The sequence below is a fragment of the Coregonus lavaretus genome (genome assembly GCF_964263955.1).
Source record: "Coregonus lavaretus genome assembly, chromosome: 1".
In the NCBI taxonomy this organism is placed as follows: domain Eukaryota; kingdom Metazoa; phylum Chordata; class Actinopteri; order Salmoniformes; family Salmonidae; genus Coregonus; species Coregonus lavaretus.
In genome coordinates this window covers 62,547,498-62,569,582 of record NC_139988.1, presented here as the reverse complement: position 1 = coordinate 62,569,582, position 22,085 = coordinate 62,547,498, and the positions used below count along the sequence as shown (strand labels likewise).

Sequence of the window (22,085 nt, the reverse complement as noted above, 5' to 3'; positions counted from 1 at the left end):
AGTTTGAAGGTAGGCCTTGAAATACATCCACAGGTACACTTCCAATTGGCTATCAGAAGCTTCTAAAGCCATGACATCATTTTCTGGAATTTTCCAAGCTGTTTAAAGGCACAGTCAACTTAGTGTATGTAAACTTCTGACCCACTGGAATTGTGATACAGTGAATTATAAGTGAAATAATCCGTCTGTAAACAATTGTTGGAAAAATTACTTGTGTCATGCACAAAGTAGATGGCCTAACCGACTTGCCAAAACTATAGTGTGTTAACAAGAAATGTGTGGAGTGGTTGAAAAACAAGTTTTAGTGACTCTAAACTAAGTGTATGTAAGCTTCCAACTTCAACTGTATGTACATGTAGGTATCGGTAAAGTGACTATGCATAGACAATAAACAGCGAGTAGCAGCAGCATAAAGCACTGTCAATTTTAACTTTGTGATTGTGGAATCTGACCTTGTGGCTGTGTTATCTAGTGTAAACCAAAACATGCGCAGAAGCTTCGGGACATTTAGTCACGGAAAACCTTAAATGGTTGAGCATTTTGCCATGTCCTTTTGGTCTGTTTCGCCTTGTAGTTACTGCCAGTTTGGAAGCCTTTGATAAGGGCTCTAAAAGTGCAAGTTATATAAAACACCAAATATTCATTAATATGCTGTAATGTGTAAACACTTTACCTAGCAGCCAACCTGCTTGCACCAATCCTTTGTAATTACAGTAAAATACTTTGAAATACAAACCCCTCCCCTCAATTTACTATCTTTATTATAATTTTTTTTACAGTATAATACAGTACATTTTACGGTATTGTACTATGTGTCATTACACAGTACTTGCCTTGATACCGAATTTATATTGTTGTATGTATACTGTAATATGAAATACAGACTTTTACTTGCCACTGATCTGCCTGTAAGTTACTGTCAAATTCATGGCAACCCCTTTACAGTATAGCCGCCTTGGTTATCCAATAGACCAGTTTAGAAAGTCACCCGCTCCTTATGGTAGAGCGAGGGCATGAGAAACAGAGGGAGAAAGAGGGGGAGAGAGAGAGTTCACGTGTGCCGCACAGAATCATATCCCCGCTCACTTTCTCCCTCCTTTATTCCCCTCTCACTCCTCCTCTCACCTCCCGCGTTTCAGGAGAGTCTGCCTCCCTCCCGCGATGCTCTTATAGTTGTGTGCCCACCGTTCTCTCCCGTCTCTCACCTAATTGGGTAATTGATTGAACGGAGAAAGGAGACTCAAATGCAATAAAGTAGACGTTTTCATCAGATGAGTTGCAATAAGGAGGATTATCCTGCGACATCAGACCGTGGAGCTACAGCAGCGAAGAGAGGAGGGGAGGGAATACTCTGTTTCAGGTGATTGAGTCGCGACAGATGTGCACGACGACTGCTTCCCGAAGCGCCTGACACCGAAAAAGCACCAGTCAAAAGGTGGATTATTTTATAGAGAATTGACCACTCCTGCTTGTCAATTCTACCTGGCGGAGTGTTTCAAGAATCATGAATATGTCACCCCCAGACCGGAGGAAAAATATACGAGAGCTGGCATTAGAGATTGGCATTCGTGTTCTTCTTTTCGGAGTTTTTGTGTAAGTATTCATATGCAAGGAGTGCGATATTATTACAGACCCTGTAGGTAAGTTATCAGTAAAAAAAAAAAATGTATGTGACGTCAACTCTCATTTTGATAAACAAATCTTTATTCCTCCGCAAGAAATGAGTCTATTGAGTAGTCTTACCACTGGCCTCCATCCGGAGCTCTTGAAATTGCTGAGGATACAGTAGCTACCTTTCAGTTCCACTTGATTGATCCATCATGTTATAGATGTATGACTCAAAGTCAGTTAGGCAGGACCATACGTCTAATGCTCTATGACCAGTTCTGAGCTTCGATTTCTATTCAACGATTATGCCCCCATTCATCATTTTAGATTTTGAGATCAGCGATGGACCATGGTGTGCTTTAAACATAGAAATAATGTTATTGGTCATCACATAAGTGTGGTTCGATGTAGAATGTAAAGTCTCATAGCTGTTACTTCATCATTAGTCCTATAATGAATTATGTGGTTGACTGTGCGATTGCAATGCGAAGGCGACAGTCCAGTTGCCGCTTTAGCGTTTGCAATAGTGCTGAAAGGACAGCTCTTCGTCTTTCCTCATATTTTAGTAAGGTGACTCTTTCTAATAGTATGCTCTTTCCCTTACGAAATTTCTTTCTCTACAATGGGTCCCGCAAGAGCCGGTTCCATCGACTGTTAACATGTTGCTTTAACACGTTGATTAATTAGTTGCATTGAATTTCATAATGTTGTAATGACAAAAGGCAATTAGGCTACATTCAACCCAATTTGAGGCTGGTGTATGAGAGAGAGAGAGAGAGAGAGAGAGAGAGAGAGAGAGAGAGAGAGAGAGAGAGAGAGAGAGAGAGAGAGAGAGAGAGAGAGAGAGAGAGAGAGAGAGAGAGTTTCTAACCTGAATTAAAACAGCCCACATCTACTCTTGTTTAATCTTATTTAATGATTTTCTGCTTGAAATCATCTCTGTCGCCTCACGTTTGATCTCTTATTACTCACCTGGCAGAATTTCTGTCATTCAGGCAGAAATTAAATTACATCTCAGGTTTGGAGATTGTAGCCTAAGTGCTACGTCTGTCTGTTAGGTCTATCATTAGTCTCTGTCGTTGGGGGAGCTAGCCTTGTTCCATGGCTGCGTCCCAAATGGCACCCTATTCCCTATTTAGTGGGAATAAGGGCCTAGTCAAAGGTAGTGCACTATATAGGTAATAGGGTGCCATTTGGGACATAGCCCATGTGTGCTGTCATCCTGAAGACTCAGTCCACATGTCCATATATAAAAGCTCCATCTACCAGATTCTACTGTGATTGGGGCTATGTTAGCAACATTCGGTTGAAGAAGTTTGACTAATGGGATATAATTCAATAATCTGGTAATGCGGTTAGGCAGGCTTAATTTGACAGCAGAAGTCGATGCGTATTTGCTGAGTTTTCAAGGGTCTTGGTAGAGAGCATCCTTGAGGCGTACTTCTGTAACTCCTTGTTACTTTAGCGTTGTGCTGTTTGTGTGTGTCTGTGTGTGTATTTGCGTCTGTGCATGTGTGTGCCTTGTGTGCATATGTGTGTGCATGTGTTTTTGTGTCATACAGACAACCATCCAACCCACTTTTTGATGAAATGATCAATTGACTTGTTCCCGGTCGACATTATCACATGGCTTCATATATTTAACTTGGGTAACCCCTGTGGTAAAAGTCCAGACTTGTATAATTCGAATGAATCCAATTTTACAAGCTATTGCCTCTTAGTATGAGATGGCTAAGCCTAATAGACTCTCTTTTGTTACAGAGCCCCATCTGTAGTATGTCTATTTTCTGCTGGAAAAAATGAAGGCTTTCTGTTTTTCTGAGTACATCTTGAGAATTCAATTAAATCACATTCACACACAGACATGCATGCATGCACACAAACATGCGTATACACACGCACACGCACACAGACACACACACACACACACACACACACACACACAAGCACACACATACACACCAAGGATTGATTATTTAGTGGCCCCTCAGCCTGCATCTCTGTAAGTTGCCCTCCTGTGGATACTCTGATAGTGTCTTTAAGCCTTCTTATAGGTTTTGCAGATATACTCTGGCTGTTCCCCAAAAGGCACCCTACTGTATGTTTCATATAGTGCACTACTTTTGACCAGGGCCCATAGGGCTCTGGGCCACGGTCAAAAGTAGTGCACTTCCTCTGACACTGCCTGGTATGGCAACTGCTAGGCATCCAACCGTAAGCCGCTACAGAGGGTAGTGCATACGGCCCAGTACATCACAAATAATTGTCAAAGACCCCAGTCACCCAAGTCATAGACTGTTCTCTCTGCTACCGCACGGCAAGCGGTACCGGAGTGCCAAGTCTAGGTCCAAAAGGCTCCATAACAGCTTCTACCCCCAAGCCATAAGACTGCTGAACAATTAATCAAATGGCCACCCAGACTATTTACATTGCTACACTGCTGCTACTGTAACAGTACTCTTCTTGCGTTGTGTACAATCAATCATCAACACGAACTCCATCTTGTAACACCAGTCATGGAGCTTTATTCTGATAGGAACAGCACAAAATTGCACGTCATGCACGGCTCACCATCCAACTCTGCACTCACGCACGCTGGTTTGGTGCTTGTTCACTGGGACATGTAGTTACCAAAATAATACAATTACAAGATAATATCTTTAACAATGTACCTGATAGGAACAGCACAACATTGCACGTCATGCAATGCACGGCTCACCATCCAACTCTGCACTCACGCACTGTACAAAATATACAAACCCCCCACCAGACACAGTAAGTTGCTAGCTAGTATTAGCTGGAATTCTCTAAAACAAAATGCACAACAAATATTCACCAAAAAACACTGCATCTTATGTGTGATGTTCGAATAACATTTACAAACAAATTGATATAAATTATACATTTACATCATCACTTGGGAGTTTAAAAATCACTTTTGACGTACAGTGCTTTGCAACCAACAACTTACCGCTGGTTGGGGGCTTGTTCATTGGGACGATTCTAACTGAAACATCCTCCCTCGTAAGCAAGCTACGCCAACCAGCCAATAAGATGCCATGTTGAGTAGGTGAAGGCAAGACAAAACCAAAAACCCATTGGCTTAACAATAAAGTGGCAAGGGGAATCACCAATATAACCCTGTTACACTACTCTCTGTTTATTATCTATGCATAGTCACTTTACCCCTATACATTTACATATTACCTCGACTAACCTGTACCCCCGCATATTGACTCAGTACCGGTAACCCCTGTATATAGCCTCGTTATTGTATTGTGTTTTACATTTTACTTTACTTTATTTAGTAAATATTTTCGTAATTCTATTTCTTGAACTGCATTGTTGGTTAATAAGGGCTTGTAAGTAAGCATTTCATGGTAAGGTCTACTACACCTGTTGAATTTGGCGCATGTGACAAATACAATTTGATTTGATTCACATTAATAAAAGGTAAAATATACAATAAAATAGACAGTAAAAAGTAGGTATGTATGTACAGTAGTAGCCTACAGTGAATGGATTTTTATAAAATACTACAGATGCAGAGTGATAACAAATTATGTTACATTTGAGTGTATTTGTATTAGGTAGTAGTGCAAGGAGGACCATGTCCATGGATACAGGGGGAGTTGGGGTGTCAGAATAGCCCCCAAGTGTCCTTGATCTTGATGTGTGTGCTGCAATGACCTCCTCCTTGCTGGGTTTTGGGATGGGGCTATGTTGGCAGCCAGCATATGGCCTCTTTCACAGCATTTGGGCTCCCAGTATTTGTCCATGTGTATCTGCAGGAAGTGCTCCATCAGGTCATTCCTGAATCTTTGAGTGGGGCTGTTATATTGACCGTGAAATCCACTGTTTTGATTGTTTTGGGCAGACAACGTTGAATCTTGGAGTGCCTGAAATTAGGAAAGAGAAGAAGATAAACCAGTGAATACAATCTAAACACAAGGACGTTGCCATGCATATAGAAATAACATATGTGACACTTCTTGGTTTGCTAAATTGCACTCAGGCTGGATGTAGTTGATCAGATTAGTGTAGTGGATATAGTGTGAACCCAGACTAGAAAAAGGGTGCCTCTGAGCACCCTTGAAAGGGAGCACCATCCCCCAACGAAACCCCCCACTTTCCCCAAGTCAACCAAACTATCCTGGAGGGGCAATTGGGCTGGCTACCTCTCCTTTTGTTAGAATAGATATGTCTGGACATGCCAATGATTGCATTATCATCCAAATATGACAAAACAAGTGCTAAAGTGTAAACCAGAACATTAATGGCATATTTTGAGTAATTACCAGCAATGGTTGAGGCTTGTCCTCTATTCTGGTTCTGAATGTGTTACTCCAGCAGATGTGGAGTCTGTTCCTTGTGGACTGTCCACAGCAGGAACGTTTCCTATCTCAACCTGAGTGAGAAATAAATGAAAATGGAACAGTAAATGTTGGTATTAATTTGAAATAAACAAAGGAGAAGACACTTGAAGAAGGCCATAATAGTTGTTCTGTTTTTGTGGCATGCTGTCATCAATTAAATGGCTAACACTATAAAGTAAAGTCAATTTATTTGTTTCTCAAGCATGTGGACATTTTATAATTAGTTGGAAAGTACTTGAATCAAGTTGAATAAAGACGAAAATAATGGCACAACTCAATTTTCAATAATGGAAAAAGGACAGCACAGTTTTGAGCATTCTTAGCAATTTTGTTGTACTCTGCTATTCTTTGGCTTTGAGAGGAGAGCATTCACATAGATGTAACGGATGACATGGACAGCCTATCCACGAGAAAATTGACAGGCCTATCACATTCTATCATGAGAACAGCTAGCTACTATTCAATCGATCAGATAATGTTAGATTATGATCACACTTACCCCCATTTCACTTTGTTCTAGCGTGCGTAGAATGCCCACTGATGGGACCGCTGTATCCATCAGGAAATGTCTCATCTTATGGCTTGTCAGTTCCGTCCTCTCATAATAGTCCCATCAGTAAAAAAAAAATCAGAGCAAACTAATGTTACACATTTTCTGAGGTCTTTGGTCGGAGTGTTGTTATCTATATTCAGGGTCCGGATCATTCAATGGAAGTTTGTGAAAGATTATAGCGGACCACTTCCTTGGTTTGTTATTGCAAGTTTTTACAGCACACCCACAAACCATATTAAATATTGGACAAGATATGGTAGTCCGTCGATGTAAAAAGTCTCACCGCACTTAGCTACGTGGGCTAGCTAGATACTTGAGCTAGTAGCTTGAAAATACTTCCAGAAGTGTCAACAATCTTCACAGTCATGGCTGCGAGGTAAAAAAATATTGCTTTGGGTGGGCAATGACAGTCTTTTGATGTACAATTTTTCTTCTGTGGGGTTTATTGTTTATGTACTCTACTCACACTTTGCTTACTTGATATCTAGCAAACTCGTTCAAAACTGCCACTCTCCCGAGCCTGTCTCATCTGGACAGCTGTGTTGACACTCGCACACAGCCTATCCTTGCGCCCACCGTCACAGCGGATTAATGAAATCCGTGTTTCAGAGAAAATAATTGTTTTTCAAACAATTAACGTTATAATAAAAATATTGTAATTTCAAATATACTTGTAAAGTATACTTAGAGTACAAAGTACTAACCACCCAGCTTTGGAGTAGTTAGAAGGTCTATTCCCCTGCTTTTGAGAGGAGCTGGCTAGCAGATACCCATAGACTTCCAGCAATTGAACTAAGATAACAATATACTACCTTCAACTTCCTTCAAACTGCACGCAGAGACATAAAAATGGTATCCATGGGTTTGTCTGACTCTGGGTAATTAAGAAATTACCCAAAATGCTGAAGCATCCCTTTAAGGATAAGGCAAAAAACAAAGGAAAACAACAGAAACAAATAGAAAAGATTATGAATTCTTGGTGTTGTTTGCCGATGCTCATATGAAGAGGGGATAATGAGTTTGGTGCCATTTCAGTGTTGACGACATGATCCAAAGAAAACAAGCAAGAGATTACAAAACATACCAAGGAGTGATTTCTCACTTGAGTGAGTGTTAAGGCGCTCTCCGTGGCCTCAATCAATCAACACATTCACAGAGTGTTGATTCTCTCAGCCACGAGCCAGTCATTTTACATTTTAGTCATTTAGCAGACGCTCTTATCCAGAGCAACTTACAGTTAGTGAGTGCATACATTTTTCATACTGTCATGTGCTGTTGTCGTGTTTTCAGTCTAATGGTTAATCAGCTCATGGATCATATTTGAGTCATTCATATTCTCAATAGTGTGCAGTGGAATTCTGTTAATTTGGGAAGTATTGCTCAGGTACTTATTTATTTTAGATGGAGTGTGAGAATGATGAAGAAACTGCCTGTTTGCTTCACTGGGCAAAACAACGATATGTATGGTTGTAGCTATTTACTTTCTGACATTTCTCGCTATCACTCACATTTTCTCTCAGTGTTACTCTCCTCAAATGGTAACCATTCCTGACTTTAGTGTTTAACATTATACCCCAATATCTCTTCAATACAAAAGCAATCTCCATGTGACAATAGCTGCTATCACATACAGACAGACCTGCTGTCCTGGTGTAGCTGGTCTGGATCTGTGAGTGTGCATGCTGGCTCACCAGAACACATTGCGGAACAAATGAGAGTGTAGTAGCCAACGTGCACATTCAAAGACCCAGACCAGCTACATTGGTGCCATGACTCGAATCCCACCATCCTCGACTTGATGAACATCAGCAATCGTCGTGTGTGTGTGTGTGTGTGTACTATATGTGTATGGGCCGAACTCAAGCCTTGCTGTGGGGACCAGAGAAACTGTGTTACGCCAGTGTGTGAGTGATGTAGAGGAGTGTAGAAAACAGAGTGGCTATGTGTGTGTGTGTTTGTGTGTGAACTGCACGCACTGGGTATACCAAATAGGTGTGTCTACAAGCATGATGGCTTCTTTCACAGCACTGCTTCCACAACACTGCTTCCACTGTGGTGAAGTGCTGGGGCATTACTGCATGACTTGGCCCATCCATGTCCCTGTGTGTCCAATTAATTCCCCCCACTACCACTGTTACTTGAGGTGCTTTGTATAATGTCATTTCCGGCTGCTTACTGAAGGGTTAAAGGGCTGGATGTGGTACTTTAATCCAAAATGTGTGACACAATATGTACAGCGCATTCAGAAAGTATTCAGACCCCTTCCCTTTTTCCACATTTTGTTACGTTACAGCCTTATTGTAAAATGGTTAAATATATATATTTTTTATCATCAATCTACACACAATACCCCGTAATGACAAAGCGAAAATAGTTTTGCAAATTTCTTACAAATAAAATACAGAAATACCTTATTTACATAAGTATTCAGACCCTTTGCTATGAGACTCGAAATTGAGCTTAGGTGCATCCTGTTTCTATTGATCATCCTTTCTGCAGCATTGAAGGTCCCCAAGAACACAGTGGCCTCCATCAATCTTAAATGGAAGAAGTTTGGCACCAGCAAGACTCTTCCTAGAGCTGGCCGCCCAGGCCAAACTGAGTAATCAGGAGAGAAGGGCCTTGGTCAGGGAGGTGACCAAGAACCCGATGGTCACTCTGACAGAGCTCCAGAGTTCCTCTGTGGAGATGGGAGAACCTTCCAGAGGGACAACCATCTCTGCAGCAGGCCTTTATGGTAGAGTGGCCAGATGGAAGCCCCTCCTCAGTAAAAGGCACATGACAGCCCACTTGGAGTTTGTCAAAAGGCACCTAAAGGACTCTCCGACCATGAGAAACAAGATTCTCTGGTCTGATGAAACCAAGAATTAACTATTTGGCCTGAATGCCAAGCGTCATGTCTGGAGGAAACCTGGCACCATCCCTACGGTGAAGCAAGGTGGTGGCAGCATCATGCTGTGGGGATGTCTTTCAGCGGCAGGGACTGGGAGTCTAGTCAGTATTGAGGGAAAGATGAACGGAGCAAAGTAAATCTCTGGAGAGACCTGAAAATAGCTGTGCAGCGACACTCCCCATCCAACCTGACAGAGCTTGAGAGGATCTGCAGAGAAGAATGGAAGAAACTCCCCAAAAACAGGTGTGCCAAGCTTGTAGCGTCATACCCAAGAAGACTCAAGGCTGTAATCACTGCCAAAGGTGCTTCAACAAAGTACTAAGTAAAGGGTCTGAATACTTATGTAAATGTGATATTTCATTTTTTAAAAATACATTTGCAAACATTTCTAAAAACCTGTTTTTGCTTTGTCATTATGGGGTATTGTGTGTAGATTGATGAGGGGAAAAAACAATTCAATCCATTTTAGAAGAAGGCTGTAACGTAACAAAATGTGGAAAAAGTCAAGGGGTCTGAATACTTTCCGAATGCGCTGTATATCTTGTTAAGAAGTATATCTTGTTAAGAAGTAAATAGATGAATAAATTAGTGATTGAATTGGATAGATGGAGGGATGAAGAAAGGGAGGGAGGGATAGATGGATGAATGGACATACACTGTATGAATGAAGGAATGGATGGATGGATGGATGGATGGATGGATGGATGGATGGATGGATGGATGGATGGATGGATGGATGGATGGATGGATGGATGGATGGATGGATGGGTGGGTGGCTGGGTGGGTGGATGGATGGCTGATGGATGGATGAACCATAGAATTATAACTAATTCAATAGGATCTCTGTGGAATGAACACTGGCATTTCTGATGAGCGACTATTTCATCCCGAGATTGATTACTACAACAAATGGCTTCAGGTTCGTTTATTTAAAAAATATCTGAAAATAGTTTATCCTTTTCCAGAACCTACTTTTTAAATTTAAGGCACATTTTCCTAAAGTTGGTGAACTGAGAGGTAAACAAACACACAATGGACTTAATCCTTCTAAAACAGACCTCAGATCAGTGATAATCATTGAACTCACTCCTGGCGGCTCTGTCAGAAACAGCCCGAGGACAGAAACAGAGACGGAGACATCAAGTGTCAAAGCTCCTGGGGAGAAGATGGGATAAAACAATGTTAAAATTGGGTCTCTGAGTTTGAGTTTTGAAATGGAGTGCTTTGTTCATGTTTGTCTAGCGTGCACTTTGAATTATGCAGCTCCTTGTGCTCCAGTTCAGGGAAATCTATTTGCAGAAGTCTGTCTGTAGTGCTGAGTCATCAGAGTCCATGGTTCTTGTTTTCCTAGAAAGGTTATGTAAGCAACAGGATCCTCTTATATAGTAAAATACTGTTATTGTTCTGCCTCGGACAAGAGAAGAGGCCTATTATGATTGTCAATGTTTCTAACGTGGTTTTTCCTATTCTCGCTCCACATTGTCCACTACCATTGATGTCACAGATTGGCTATGATTGCCATGTGGATGTCACATTTTTTAAAATGTATTATTCTTTTTTATTTTTTTCACCTTTATTTAACCAGGTAAACCAGTTGAGAACAATTTCTCATTTACAACTGCAACCTGGCCAAGATAAAGCAAAGCAGTGCGATAAAAACAACAACACAGAGTTACATATGGGGTAAACAAAACATAAAGTCAAAAATACAACAGAAAATATATATACAGTGTGTGCGAATGTAGTAAGAGGTAATCTCGTCCTGTTTGGCTCTAGGTGATGTGAGTTTGCTCTCGCTGCTGCCCGGCTCAGTCTGAAAGGCAACACTTGAGAATCTGACATATAGGTGACTCAATTCATGATCTTAATTATCTGAAAGATTAAGGAAATTCAGGCTGTGAGTTTGATGACTTAAATTTACTGTGGTTAAAAACAAGGCAAATGATGTCAGAATGGCCTCCCTCTGTTGTTACAATGACTACGTATTGATAGCAGGCTTGGATTTCCATTAAGCTGCAAGATCCATTCCCATAAGAATGACAAGTCTTAAGGACATAATGAACATCAGCTGTGCGCAGTAGATCACCTGCTGAATGTCAATGAACGGTGGCGATTAAAAATGTATAATCGTTGGAAAATTAATAGAAAATGACGACCAATGTTCTGAGATCAGAAGCAATAGGACGGCCACCTGCTGCTTTTAACCGTTTGTCGTCACGGTCTGTTTTGTCCTTTAGACTAAGCCCAAGGGGAGTATCATCACTTGTAGATGTATTTATTTTTGCATAAATTTTTTGGTTGTATTTTACCCCCTGTTTCTCCCCAATTTTGATCTTGTCTCATCGCTGCAACTCCCCAACGGGCTCGGGAGGCGAAGGTCAAGTCATGTGTCCTCCGAAACATGACCCGACAAACCGCGCTTCTTAACACCCGCCCGCTTAACCCGTAAGCCAGCCGCCCCAATGTGTCGGCTGACAACCGAGGTCAACCTACAGGCGCCCGGCCCGCCACAAGGAGTTGCTAGAGCGCGATGAGCCAAGTAAAGCCCCCCCAGCCCTCCCCTAACCCGGAAGACGCTGGGCCAATTGTGCGCCGCCCTATGGGACTCCCGATCACGGCCGGTTGTGATACAGCCCAGGATCAAACCCGGGTCTGTAGTGATGCCTCTAGCACTGCAATGCAGTGCCTTAGACCGCTGCGCCACTCGGGAGGCCCATCACTTGTAGATTTAGCTCATTTCTTCACCTTGATGAGCTGTTCCTTCTTTTAGCATAATGTATAATTTATTAACACAGCTGTGCAATGCCATTTGAATAATGCCCCTTGTTCCTTTTGGATGTAGAGGCCTAGTGGTGATGTACGTGTGTACATGGGTTTACATCAGAGGAGGCTGGAAATATAGGATGACATGCTTATTTTAATGGCTGGAATGGAATGAATGGAAAGGTATCAAACACAGGGTTTCAAACCATTCCATTACAATGTGCCCATCCTCATATATGTCTGCCCACCAGCCACCACTGATTTACATACCTGTAGTATGCACATAAATGTGTGTGTGCACCTGCTTGCATGTTTACATATGGATTATGGCAGCTTTGATGGCGAGCCAGACAAACAGACAGTCAGACACACAACTGAAACAGACTGAGAGCCTTTGGAAGCCGAAAAAGACAGGAAATTCAAAAGCTAATTTGACCTATGCACTAACAAGGCTTCATAAGCAGCCTGACGACTACTAGAGCACTGTAGCTTTATTGATCTACTGTACTTCAACAACAGATGTACTCACATTGGATGTGTTGATTAGGATTCAAACCTTCTCTCAAACAGCCTAATACATTCTCTTAGAGTAGGTTTACCCCATTAATGTACTAGGTAATGTAAACTTGTTTTTTCATGTAAGAAATCATCCCATTCCACTAATTTAAACATTATGGGGAGGTTTTCCCGGACACAGATTGAGCCTAGTCCTAGACTAAAAAGGAAGATCCAATGGAAAATCTCCAGGCAAAAAGTATTTATAGTCCATGACTAGGTGTAATCTGTGTCCACGAAACCGCTCCTTAACCTTACATTTGACCTAGCCTAATACATAAGGCTACTCATATGGGAAATGGACAAGGTAGTTGACAGCTTTTGCACATATTTTGAAGGTATACATGGTTTATGTTCCTGTTATAAACAATGGAGAAATGTTATCTTATATTTGGGGTTATGATAGGGTAGGACAGTTGCACTATGCTCATGAGACATACATTATAGTATATAAAGGGTCAATCTGTGATTGCTTCATAAATTCTTTGACTTTTAAATTATTTACACACACCCATTGATTCTTGAAGATTATACAACGGGTGGGTTTAATCCTGAATGCTGATTGGTTAAAACTGGATTCCAGCCGGTGTCTATTTCACAAGGTACCACCAGCTAAATCCACGACAGTCCAGAAACTGGCCAATGCTGATTTAGAAGCGAGGGAGATTATGTCAGTGAGTGGGCATCGGTGCGTAGGTTCGCTCCATAGCTACTGGCGTCCATCACTGACAGACAGAAAATGCTGGAGCAACATCCTGGCCAAAAACAAAGAGAACACTGCAACACCATCAACACCCAAAAGGCTGAAGCAAGGCAGTAGAAGTAGTAGCACAGACTCAGACAGATATTTAACCCAATGCACAATCCAGGGGAATATACAGAGAAATGTGACATACAATAAGTAGCTATAGCTTTTTCAGCTGTGGTGGATAACAAAGAGCATGTATGGTTATATTTATTAAAAGCAGCTCAAATGAATGTCATGGATTGTCTTTCTTTTGTCTGAACAGTGTCCTGACAAGCGAGCACATTTTCTCTGCCAGGCAAAGTCATAAACTCATTGTTATGGATATATCCAAATAAATCAAACTACAAAACAGCTTAAACAAATGCAAATGCAGCTACTTTGCTGTTAATCTGGCTGCACTTTTTGACGTGACTGTAAATTAGCCGTAGTTGGCTAGCTAGCAAGCAAGGGAGAAGAACGTTGCCAGTCGGTATGGCAATGGAACATTTAGAACAAATGACTGGGTCACGTCTATAGATACAGAACAAAAAGAATGAACGACTGGGTCGAGTCTCTAGCAACCCTAGATTTGTGTCAGGACTATATCAACAACCGTGCCAATATATCCAACAAACACCGGCTTCTCTGCATTATCACTTAAATATAACTTATATAACAAATGCCTCATGAGCTCCAATTGTCATACTCCATCAGAACCCCAAATATTTGATTGTTCTAGTCAATTTTTTGTAAACAATGTAATTTTAAACAGACACTGTTTAGCCTCTGAATATGGTTAAAATTGTAATTATGTATCCATAGCTCTATCGATGAATTTGAGAGTGGTTACATTTGTCCACCCCCAATTCGTCAGCTTTTTACCAAAACAGTGGCGGGGTGTCGACTTTGTTGTTGTTTCAACTGCAGATTTCCCCTTTAAGAACCAATGGGTATATCTATCAAGATTAGGAACATTGAACAGATTCCCAGATGGCAGATTGCATGTGTCTTACATGAAAAAACATGTTTACATTACCAAGTACATTAGTAGGGTAAACCTACTCTAAGAGAATGTATTAGGCTGTTTGAGAGGAGGTTTGAATCCTAATCAACCCATCCAATGTGAGTACATCTGTTGTTGAAGTACAGCATATCAATAAAGCTACAGTACTCTAGCAGTAGTCAAGCTGCTTATGCTGTCACAACATGACAGTGTTATAACCATATTATGACAGATTATGACAAGTTATGTCAGCTTTTATAACATAAATGACATGGTTCAGACCATGTCATAACGTGTTATGACACTGGGTGTCAAGTAAAGTGTTATCGTTTAAAAAAAAAAAAAAATCCATAATAATAACATAAGTCCTGCCACCAAATATTATTACTGTGCATTATAACTATTTGACATTTCATAAAACAACATGGCTGTTAATGGCAGCCTAAAGTTGATGGTTTTCAAAATGATAGGCCTACAGCTCTTTAACAGTTTAAGCTACAGACACTAGACCAACTGTTAAAAGGTCTTACAATTACATAACTAGTTTATGAACTATATAATGATTTAAAGCTGCCCTTTCTCCAAAACCACAGGATAATTCTTTACAAAACTTGGTATACAGCATCTACACAGCAAATTGGCCAGTATTGATTTTTCAATGTTACATTTCTAGTGTTGATTCAGGAGTTAAATTCAATCTGTAAGAGTGAAATTAACACTCAGTGGTGTAAAATAACCCCCAGTGTTGGTGTTAATAACCAGAGTTATTGTTTTACACTGTAGATAGTAAAACAGTCCAATCAAAACCACTACCAACATCATATTTCCCAGCACAATGTGATGGGTGATTTGAAGGAGTCAGGCGCAGGAGGGTAAATCACAGAATACTGAGTTTATTCCGGAATACAGAGTTACGCAGGATAGCGTCAAACAGTCCAGTGCGCAAAACAGGCGCACTGGAACAAAACAGGCACACAGGGAAAATATACCCCGGCAATACAAAATACACGTAGCTCAACCGAGCTACACTCTCCTCACATTAAACAATCACCCACAAGGACAAGGGGGCAGAGGGAACACTTATACACGTACTAATGAGGGGATATGAACCAGGTGTGTGTAATAGACAAGACAAAACAAATGCAATGATGAGAGGTGATGCGGCAGTGGCTAGAAGGCCGGTGACGACGAACGCTGAAGCCTGCCCGAACAAGGAGAGGAGGCAGCTTCGGAGGAAGTCGTGAGACACGATCTGTCTGGATTCCAATAGGAATTGCACCAGCGGAGGCTCCTCAGAGGAGGAAGGGGAAGACCATCCTCCTCAGTGAATTTTATAAAAAGATATAAAATGAAACATTAAAGAAGTTATCGTTTTTAGATAAAACTATACTATATTCACATCACCAAATAATTAATTAAAACACACTGTTTTGCAATGAAGTCCACTAGAAAAGGGAAGAGGTTAGAGGAGGAGAGAGCATAGAATTATCCAACATGCTGTTTGTATGTGGCTGCTATGAAAGTAGTGGTGTTCACTCTATACAATCAGAGCAGCAGGATCAATGTACAGCCCGCCCTTCTCTTTACAGACAGGCAAACTAGCCAGTTGAGTTATTTAGACCTCACATGACTGACTCAAAGAAAGTACAGTATGGTTTAGAAACTCTGTGACTGACTGACATGAGAAAGATGCTTGCTGGCACACAAAAAATAACTATTTTTTCCCTATCACGGATAATTAAAAAAAATATTCGGATCATAATTGTATCCAGAAAATTGCCCATATCCGTTACGATACTTGTTTTGTCCGACTACTCGGCACACCCCTATATGAAAGTGAACTGTGTTTGCGTGTGATCAGGGGTGTATTCATTCCACCGATTCTGTTGAAAAACGTTTCTTAAACAGAAGCAAACATGGGGATAAACAAAATGGGAAATGGGGATAAACATACATGAATTTGTGCAATAGAAACTCTCGTTTGCAACTGTTGGACTAATGATTACACCTAGATCAGCTAGATGCAGGCAAGATTGTGCAAGGCGGTATTGAATTTGTCAATGTCTGTCACCTTGATTACTCAAATTTCTCTCAACCTGTGCACCTACGTTGTAAACTTTCATTCATAGGCTAGGTTGTAGCAACCTCATGATGTGTATAGGGAAAATTTGAGTATCATGTAGTAGCCTAAACCTATCGATGTTACATTGAGCTGGGTGAATGGAATATGAATGACAGTCATCAAATATGCTGTAATAGAAATAAGGTTATGCTCATACAAAAAATAATCGTCCTCCCTCATGTTTAACGGCACCGACCGCCACTGAAATGCCTATTAGTTAACTCCAGTGTATAGTGAAATCCTTATTATTTCACTCCAGCGTTTTGTGAATTTCACACAGACAGTGTTAATTTTCTACTCTGTATAGGGTTACAGAAACACTGGCTAAATGTTACATTTACATTACATTACATTTACGTCATTTAGCAGACGCTCTTATCCAGAGCGACTTACAAGTTGGTGCATTCACCCTATAGCCAGTGGGATAACCACTTTACAATTATTATTTTATTTTATTTTATTTATTTTTTTAGGGGGGGGGGGGGGGTAGAAGGATTACTTTATCCTATCCCAGGTATTCCTTAAAGAGGTGGGGTTTCAAATGTCTCCGGAAGGTGGTGAGTGACTCCGCTGTCCTGGCGTCGTGAGGGAGCTTGTTCCACCATTGGGGTGCCAGAGCAGCGAACAGTTTTGACTGGGCTGAGCGGGAACTATTCCTCTGCAGAGGAAGGGGAGCCAGCAGGCCAGAGGTGGGTGAACGCAATGCCCTCGTTTGGGTGTAGGGACTGATCAGAGCCTGAAGGTACAGAGGTGCCGTTCCCCTCACAGCTCCATAGGCAAGCACCATGGTCTTGTAACAGATGCGAGCTTCAACTGGAAGCCAGTGGAGTGTGCGGAGGAGCGGGGTGACGTGAAAGAACTTGGGAAGGTTGAACACCAGACGGGCTGCGGCATTCTGGATGAGTTGTAGGGGTTTAATGGCACCATTTTAACACTTTGAAAGTGTGAAATACATGCACCGCAGAGTAGATGAATATACACGCTGCAAAAGTGTTAAAATTAACACTACAGCTAATTAATTTAATTCTACAGATTTTGCTGTGTATGGACTAATATTTCAATCTTCAATAGTCTACCACATGCAGGAGTGTAGCTCAAACAAGATGGTCACTCTGAACTTATAGGAGTGCGGCCTGTCAAATAAATCCTTATAAATTGTAAACTAATTGGTGTATCACCACATAACTTGGTATGCAGATTCAGGTCTATTTCAGGTGTCATCCCCTACAGCCTTACCAATATCCACCACATGATTGTGTTGTTATTAGCATATGCCTGTCTCTTCACCTGTTTCACTCAGGGTTAAGAAAGTTGGCACACATGGTCAGTGGTATAAGAAAAGGTACTAAAGGTAGCCTGTAGAATATGGTTCTGATTGTCAGAGGAAGGGGAGCCAATGTGTCCCCCAGGTTTCCCTGAGCCCAATAAAGGCCAGGAAAATGTGAGATTAATTAAATGTGTGATTAATAATACAAATATGTAAAACTATAGTATAGTATAGTACAATGAACCAGAAATTCTAGCTGAAAGATCTGAGGATGAACTGCTTGGTGTTGCTTCAGAGACAAGTCGCAAGGGAGTGAGTAGTTTATTTCAGCGACCGACAACAATATACGCAAACATGTTTTGGTTATTGGGGTTATTGGGTTCAGGCGGGCGGCCCTTTGATCTTTCTAGAAAATTACATGGGACATCCAGCTGGTGGCCGATCTTAACCAGGTCCGACATGTCAGTGCTAACCAGAGCAAAGTGCCAGTGCCGGTTGCAGGTTGGTCTCAACCAGGTCCGCATCGCAGTTGCCTTGCTCGTTCCTCCCACTCCATGTACACAAGGGTTTCTACATTCAGCTGCTGGACGATTTTTTCTTGAGTGGATGGTTGGGGGTCCGGGACATTATTAAGCAATAAGGCACAAGAGGCAGTGCTGTATCATGAATACAGTCACCGGTAAATGCTGTTGTTGGGCCTGACGTTAAAGTTGTTAGTTATTTTTTGTGGTTAGTTATTTTGGTCATGTTGCTACAGACCGTAATTATTTTTGCATAGTTGCTTTGGATAAAAGTGTCTACTAAATGGCATATCTTATTATTATTATTATTATTATTATTATTATGATGGCATAGTTGCTTTGCAAAAGGACTGGTCGTCCTTCTAAACAAAATGGTTGCTATGCAGGCTGCATAACGTTCTTGTCACTTGCTAGCTAGCTAGCTAGCCAACTTCACCTAAAGCCCCCCACAGGCTGTATAATGTTAGCCGTTTTGTGCCAGACAAAATTCACACATTGTGAGCAAATTATTAGGTCCTAAACGATTGTCGGACGTCTTGGCTTGTTCAGTGTGACAGGGTCTAGGTCTGCCAATTAAGTATCACTACGTGTGGTCGACAAAGTTCGGGCAGTGTCGCCATTATCGCGTAGTGTGGCTGGTCTTATTAGCATTCCCGGTGACTCACCAATAGGAACACTGCCGGCACTTGAGTATTCACACAATAATACATAATACGATTATTATGAATAGTCTGATTAATATAATAGTTTGATTTAGACCTTTACATGCTTTGCAACAACGATTTCCCTAATAATCTTGTTTACACGACCCATCTGAAATCAGGCTACCTGATGGGATTTTGATAAATATACAAAATCGGCAATCAAAATAAAGGTCTACCACAGCGACAATGTTATTTTGGGGAAGCCTATTTGATTCGGAGTTTGTATGTGAAAACTATTTCTAAGATGCATACTTTCAGTTTTTCCGAAATCTTATTCGTCACATGCTTCATAAATAACAGGTGTAGACTAACAGTGAAATGCATACTTACGGGCCCTTCCCAACAATGCAGATAGAAAGAAAATAGATAAATAATAGAAAAGTAAAATAATAATAAAGGTAATAATAAATACACAATGAGTAATGATAATTTGGCTATACAGTATACACAGGGTACAAGTGGTACAAGCTTTTACGGTAGATATGGACATATAACTAGGAATAAAGTGACAGGTAATAAATAGGTAATAAACAGTCAAAAAAGTTAGTGCAATAAGGGTCAATGAAGGTAGCTATTTGGTGAACTATTTAACAGTCTTATGGCTATAGGTTAAAATCCTACGCATGAACTGCCGACATTATTACACATATTAATTGATAATGATAGAAAATAAGATATACAAGATATTTGAATGGATATATATTTTTAAATAGCTATATAAATATATATATTGAGGTGAGAGCATTGGAAATGCTTTTGGCGGTTGACCTGCTTCTGTTTTGTGGGTGGCACTGTGTGCTGTTTTCGATGGATGGGTCCTGGCCTCTCGGGGGCCTAGGCATTCGGGGGGACGGGGGTGGTATGCTGATCACTGGGATGACGGCCCAACTTGGGATGGGGAGGGGCTTTAGTGGAGAACAATTGGAGGGTTACTTAGTAGCAATGCAAATATCATGGTACAGCTATATGGATACTCAATCACTATGGTATTTTTTATTGGTAAATTTACAAACATACAGTTGAAGTCGGAAGTTTACATACACTTAGGTTGAGTCATTAAAACTTGTTTTTCAACAACTCCACAAATTTCTTGTTAACAAACTATACTTTTTGGCAAGTCGGTTAGGACATCTACTTTGTGCATGACACAAGTAATTTTTCCAACAATTGTTACAGACAGATTATTTCACTTATAATTCACTAGGTCCTGGACTTCCTGACTGGTTGCCCCCAGGTGGTGAAGGTAGGAAACAACATCTCCACTTCGCTGATCCTCAGCACTGGGGCCCCACAAGGGTGCGTGCTCAGCCCCCTTCTGTACTCCCTGTTCACCCATGACTGCGTGGCCAAGCACGCCTCCAACTCAATCATCAAGTTTGCAGACGACACAACAGTAGTAGGCTTGATTACCAACAATGACGAGACCGCCTACAGGGAGGAGGTGACGGATCTGGGAGTGTGGTGCTAGGAAAATAACCTCTCACTCAACGTCAACAAAACAAAGGAGATGATCGTGGACTTCAGGAAACAGCAGAGGGTGCACCCCCCTATCCACATCAACGGGACTGCAGTGGAGAAGGTGGAAAGCTTCAAGTTCCTTGGCGTACACATTACTGACAAACTGAAATGGTCCACCCACGTAGACAGTGTGGTGAAGAAGGCGTAACAGAGCCTCTTCAACCTCAGGAGGATGAAGAAATGTGGCTTGGCACCTAAAACCCTCACAAACTTTTACAGATGCACAATTGAGAGCATCCTGTCGGGCTGTATCACCGCCTGGTACAGCAACTGCACTGCCCGCAACCGCAGTGCACTCCAGAGGGTGGTGCGGTCTGCCGTACGCATTACCGGGGGCAAACTACCCGCGCTCCAAGACACCAACAGCACCCGATGTCACAGGAAGGCCAAAAAGATCATCAAGGACCCCGCTATCCAGAAGGCGAGGTCAGTACAGGTGCATCACAGCTGGGACCGAGAGAATGAAAAACAGCTTCTATCTCAAGGCCATCATACTGTTCAATAGTATCATCTCATTTGTACAGTTGAAGTCAGAAGTTTACATACACTTAGGATGGAGTCATTAAAACTTGTTTTTCAACCACTCCACACATTTCTTGTTAACAAACTATAGTTTTGTTAAGTCGGTTAGGACATCTACTTTGTGCATGAAACAAGTAATTTTTCCAACAATTGTTTACAGACAGATTATTTCACTTATAATTCACTGAATCACAATTCCAGTGGGTCAGAAGTTTACATACACTAAGTTGACAGTGCCTTTAAAGAGCTTGGAAAATTCTGGAAAATGATGTCATAGCTTTAGAAGCTTCTGATAGGTTAATTGACATCATTTGAGTCAATTGGAGGTGTACCTGTGGATGTATTTCAAGGCCTACCTTCAAACTCAGTGCCTCTTTGCATGACATCATGGGAAAACACAAAGAAATCAGACAAGACCTCAGTAAACAAATTGTAGACCTCCACAAGTCTGGTTCATCCTTGGGATCAATTTCCAAATGCCTGAAGGTACCACGTTCATCTGTACAAACAATAGTACGCAAGTATAAACATCATGAGACCACGCAGCCGTCATAGCGCTCAGGAAGGAGATGCGTTCAGTCTCCTAGAATGGGTGAAAAATGTTTTCCTATCTGTTTTTAAGAGTTTTCCTATAGATTCTTCAAATTTTCACTCTCAAAATCAAACTTTTTAAAAAATAGAAAAATAATAATGATGGTCTAAGTCCAACAATGCTTAAACCACATCAATCTGATTGGGTGGGCGTGTCAGGGCCTGGCTCCCCAGTGAGTGGGCATCTGTCCACCCAGGCCCATCCATGTCTATGCCCCTGATGCAAACAGCTCATGATGACAATTGTGGGCTTGAGACCGGACTCGAAACCATGACCAGTCTCGAGTACTACAACACAGTACTTTCCACAGTCGTGTCAAGTTGGCTGTACACTACATGAACAAAAGTATGTGGACACCTGC

General features: G+C 41.3%; 1 protein-coding gene across 1 annotated transcript in view; it reads left to right on the top strand.

The window, feature by feature from the left end:
- Positions 1 to 1,504: 1,504 nt before the first annotated feature.
- The window catches only part of LOC311136263 (phospholipid phosphatase 4-like), a gene marked incomplete at both ends in the record, with an annotated part of 177,258 nt that continues 156,677 nt past the window's right edge, over positions 1,505 to 22,085 (top strand). Inside the window, one exon of the mRNA XM_084170394.1 lies at positions 1,505 to 1,593. Within this exon, the coding sequence (XP_084026520.1) occupies positions 1,505 to 1,593 (89 nt within the window). The remainder of the gene's footprint in view (positions 1,594 to 22,085) is intronic.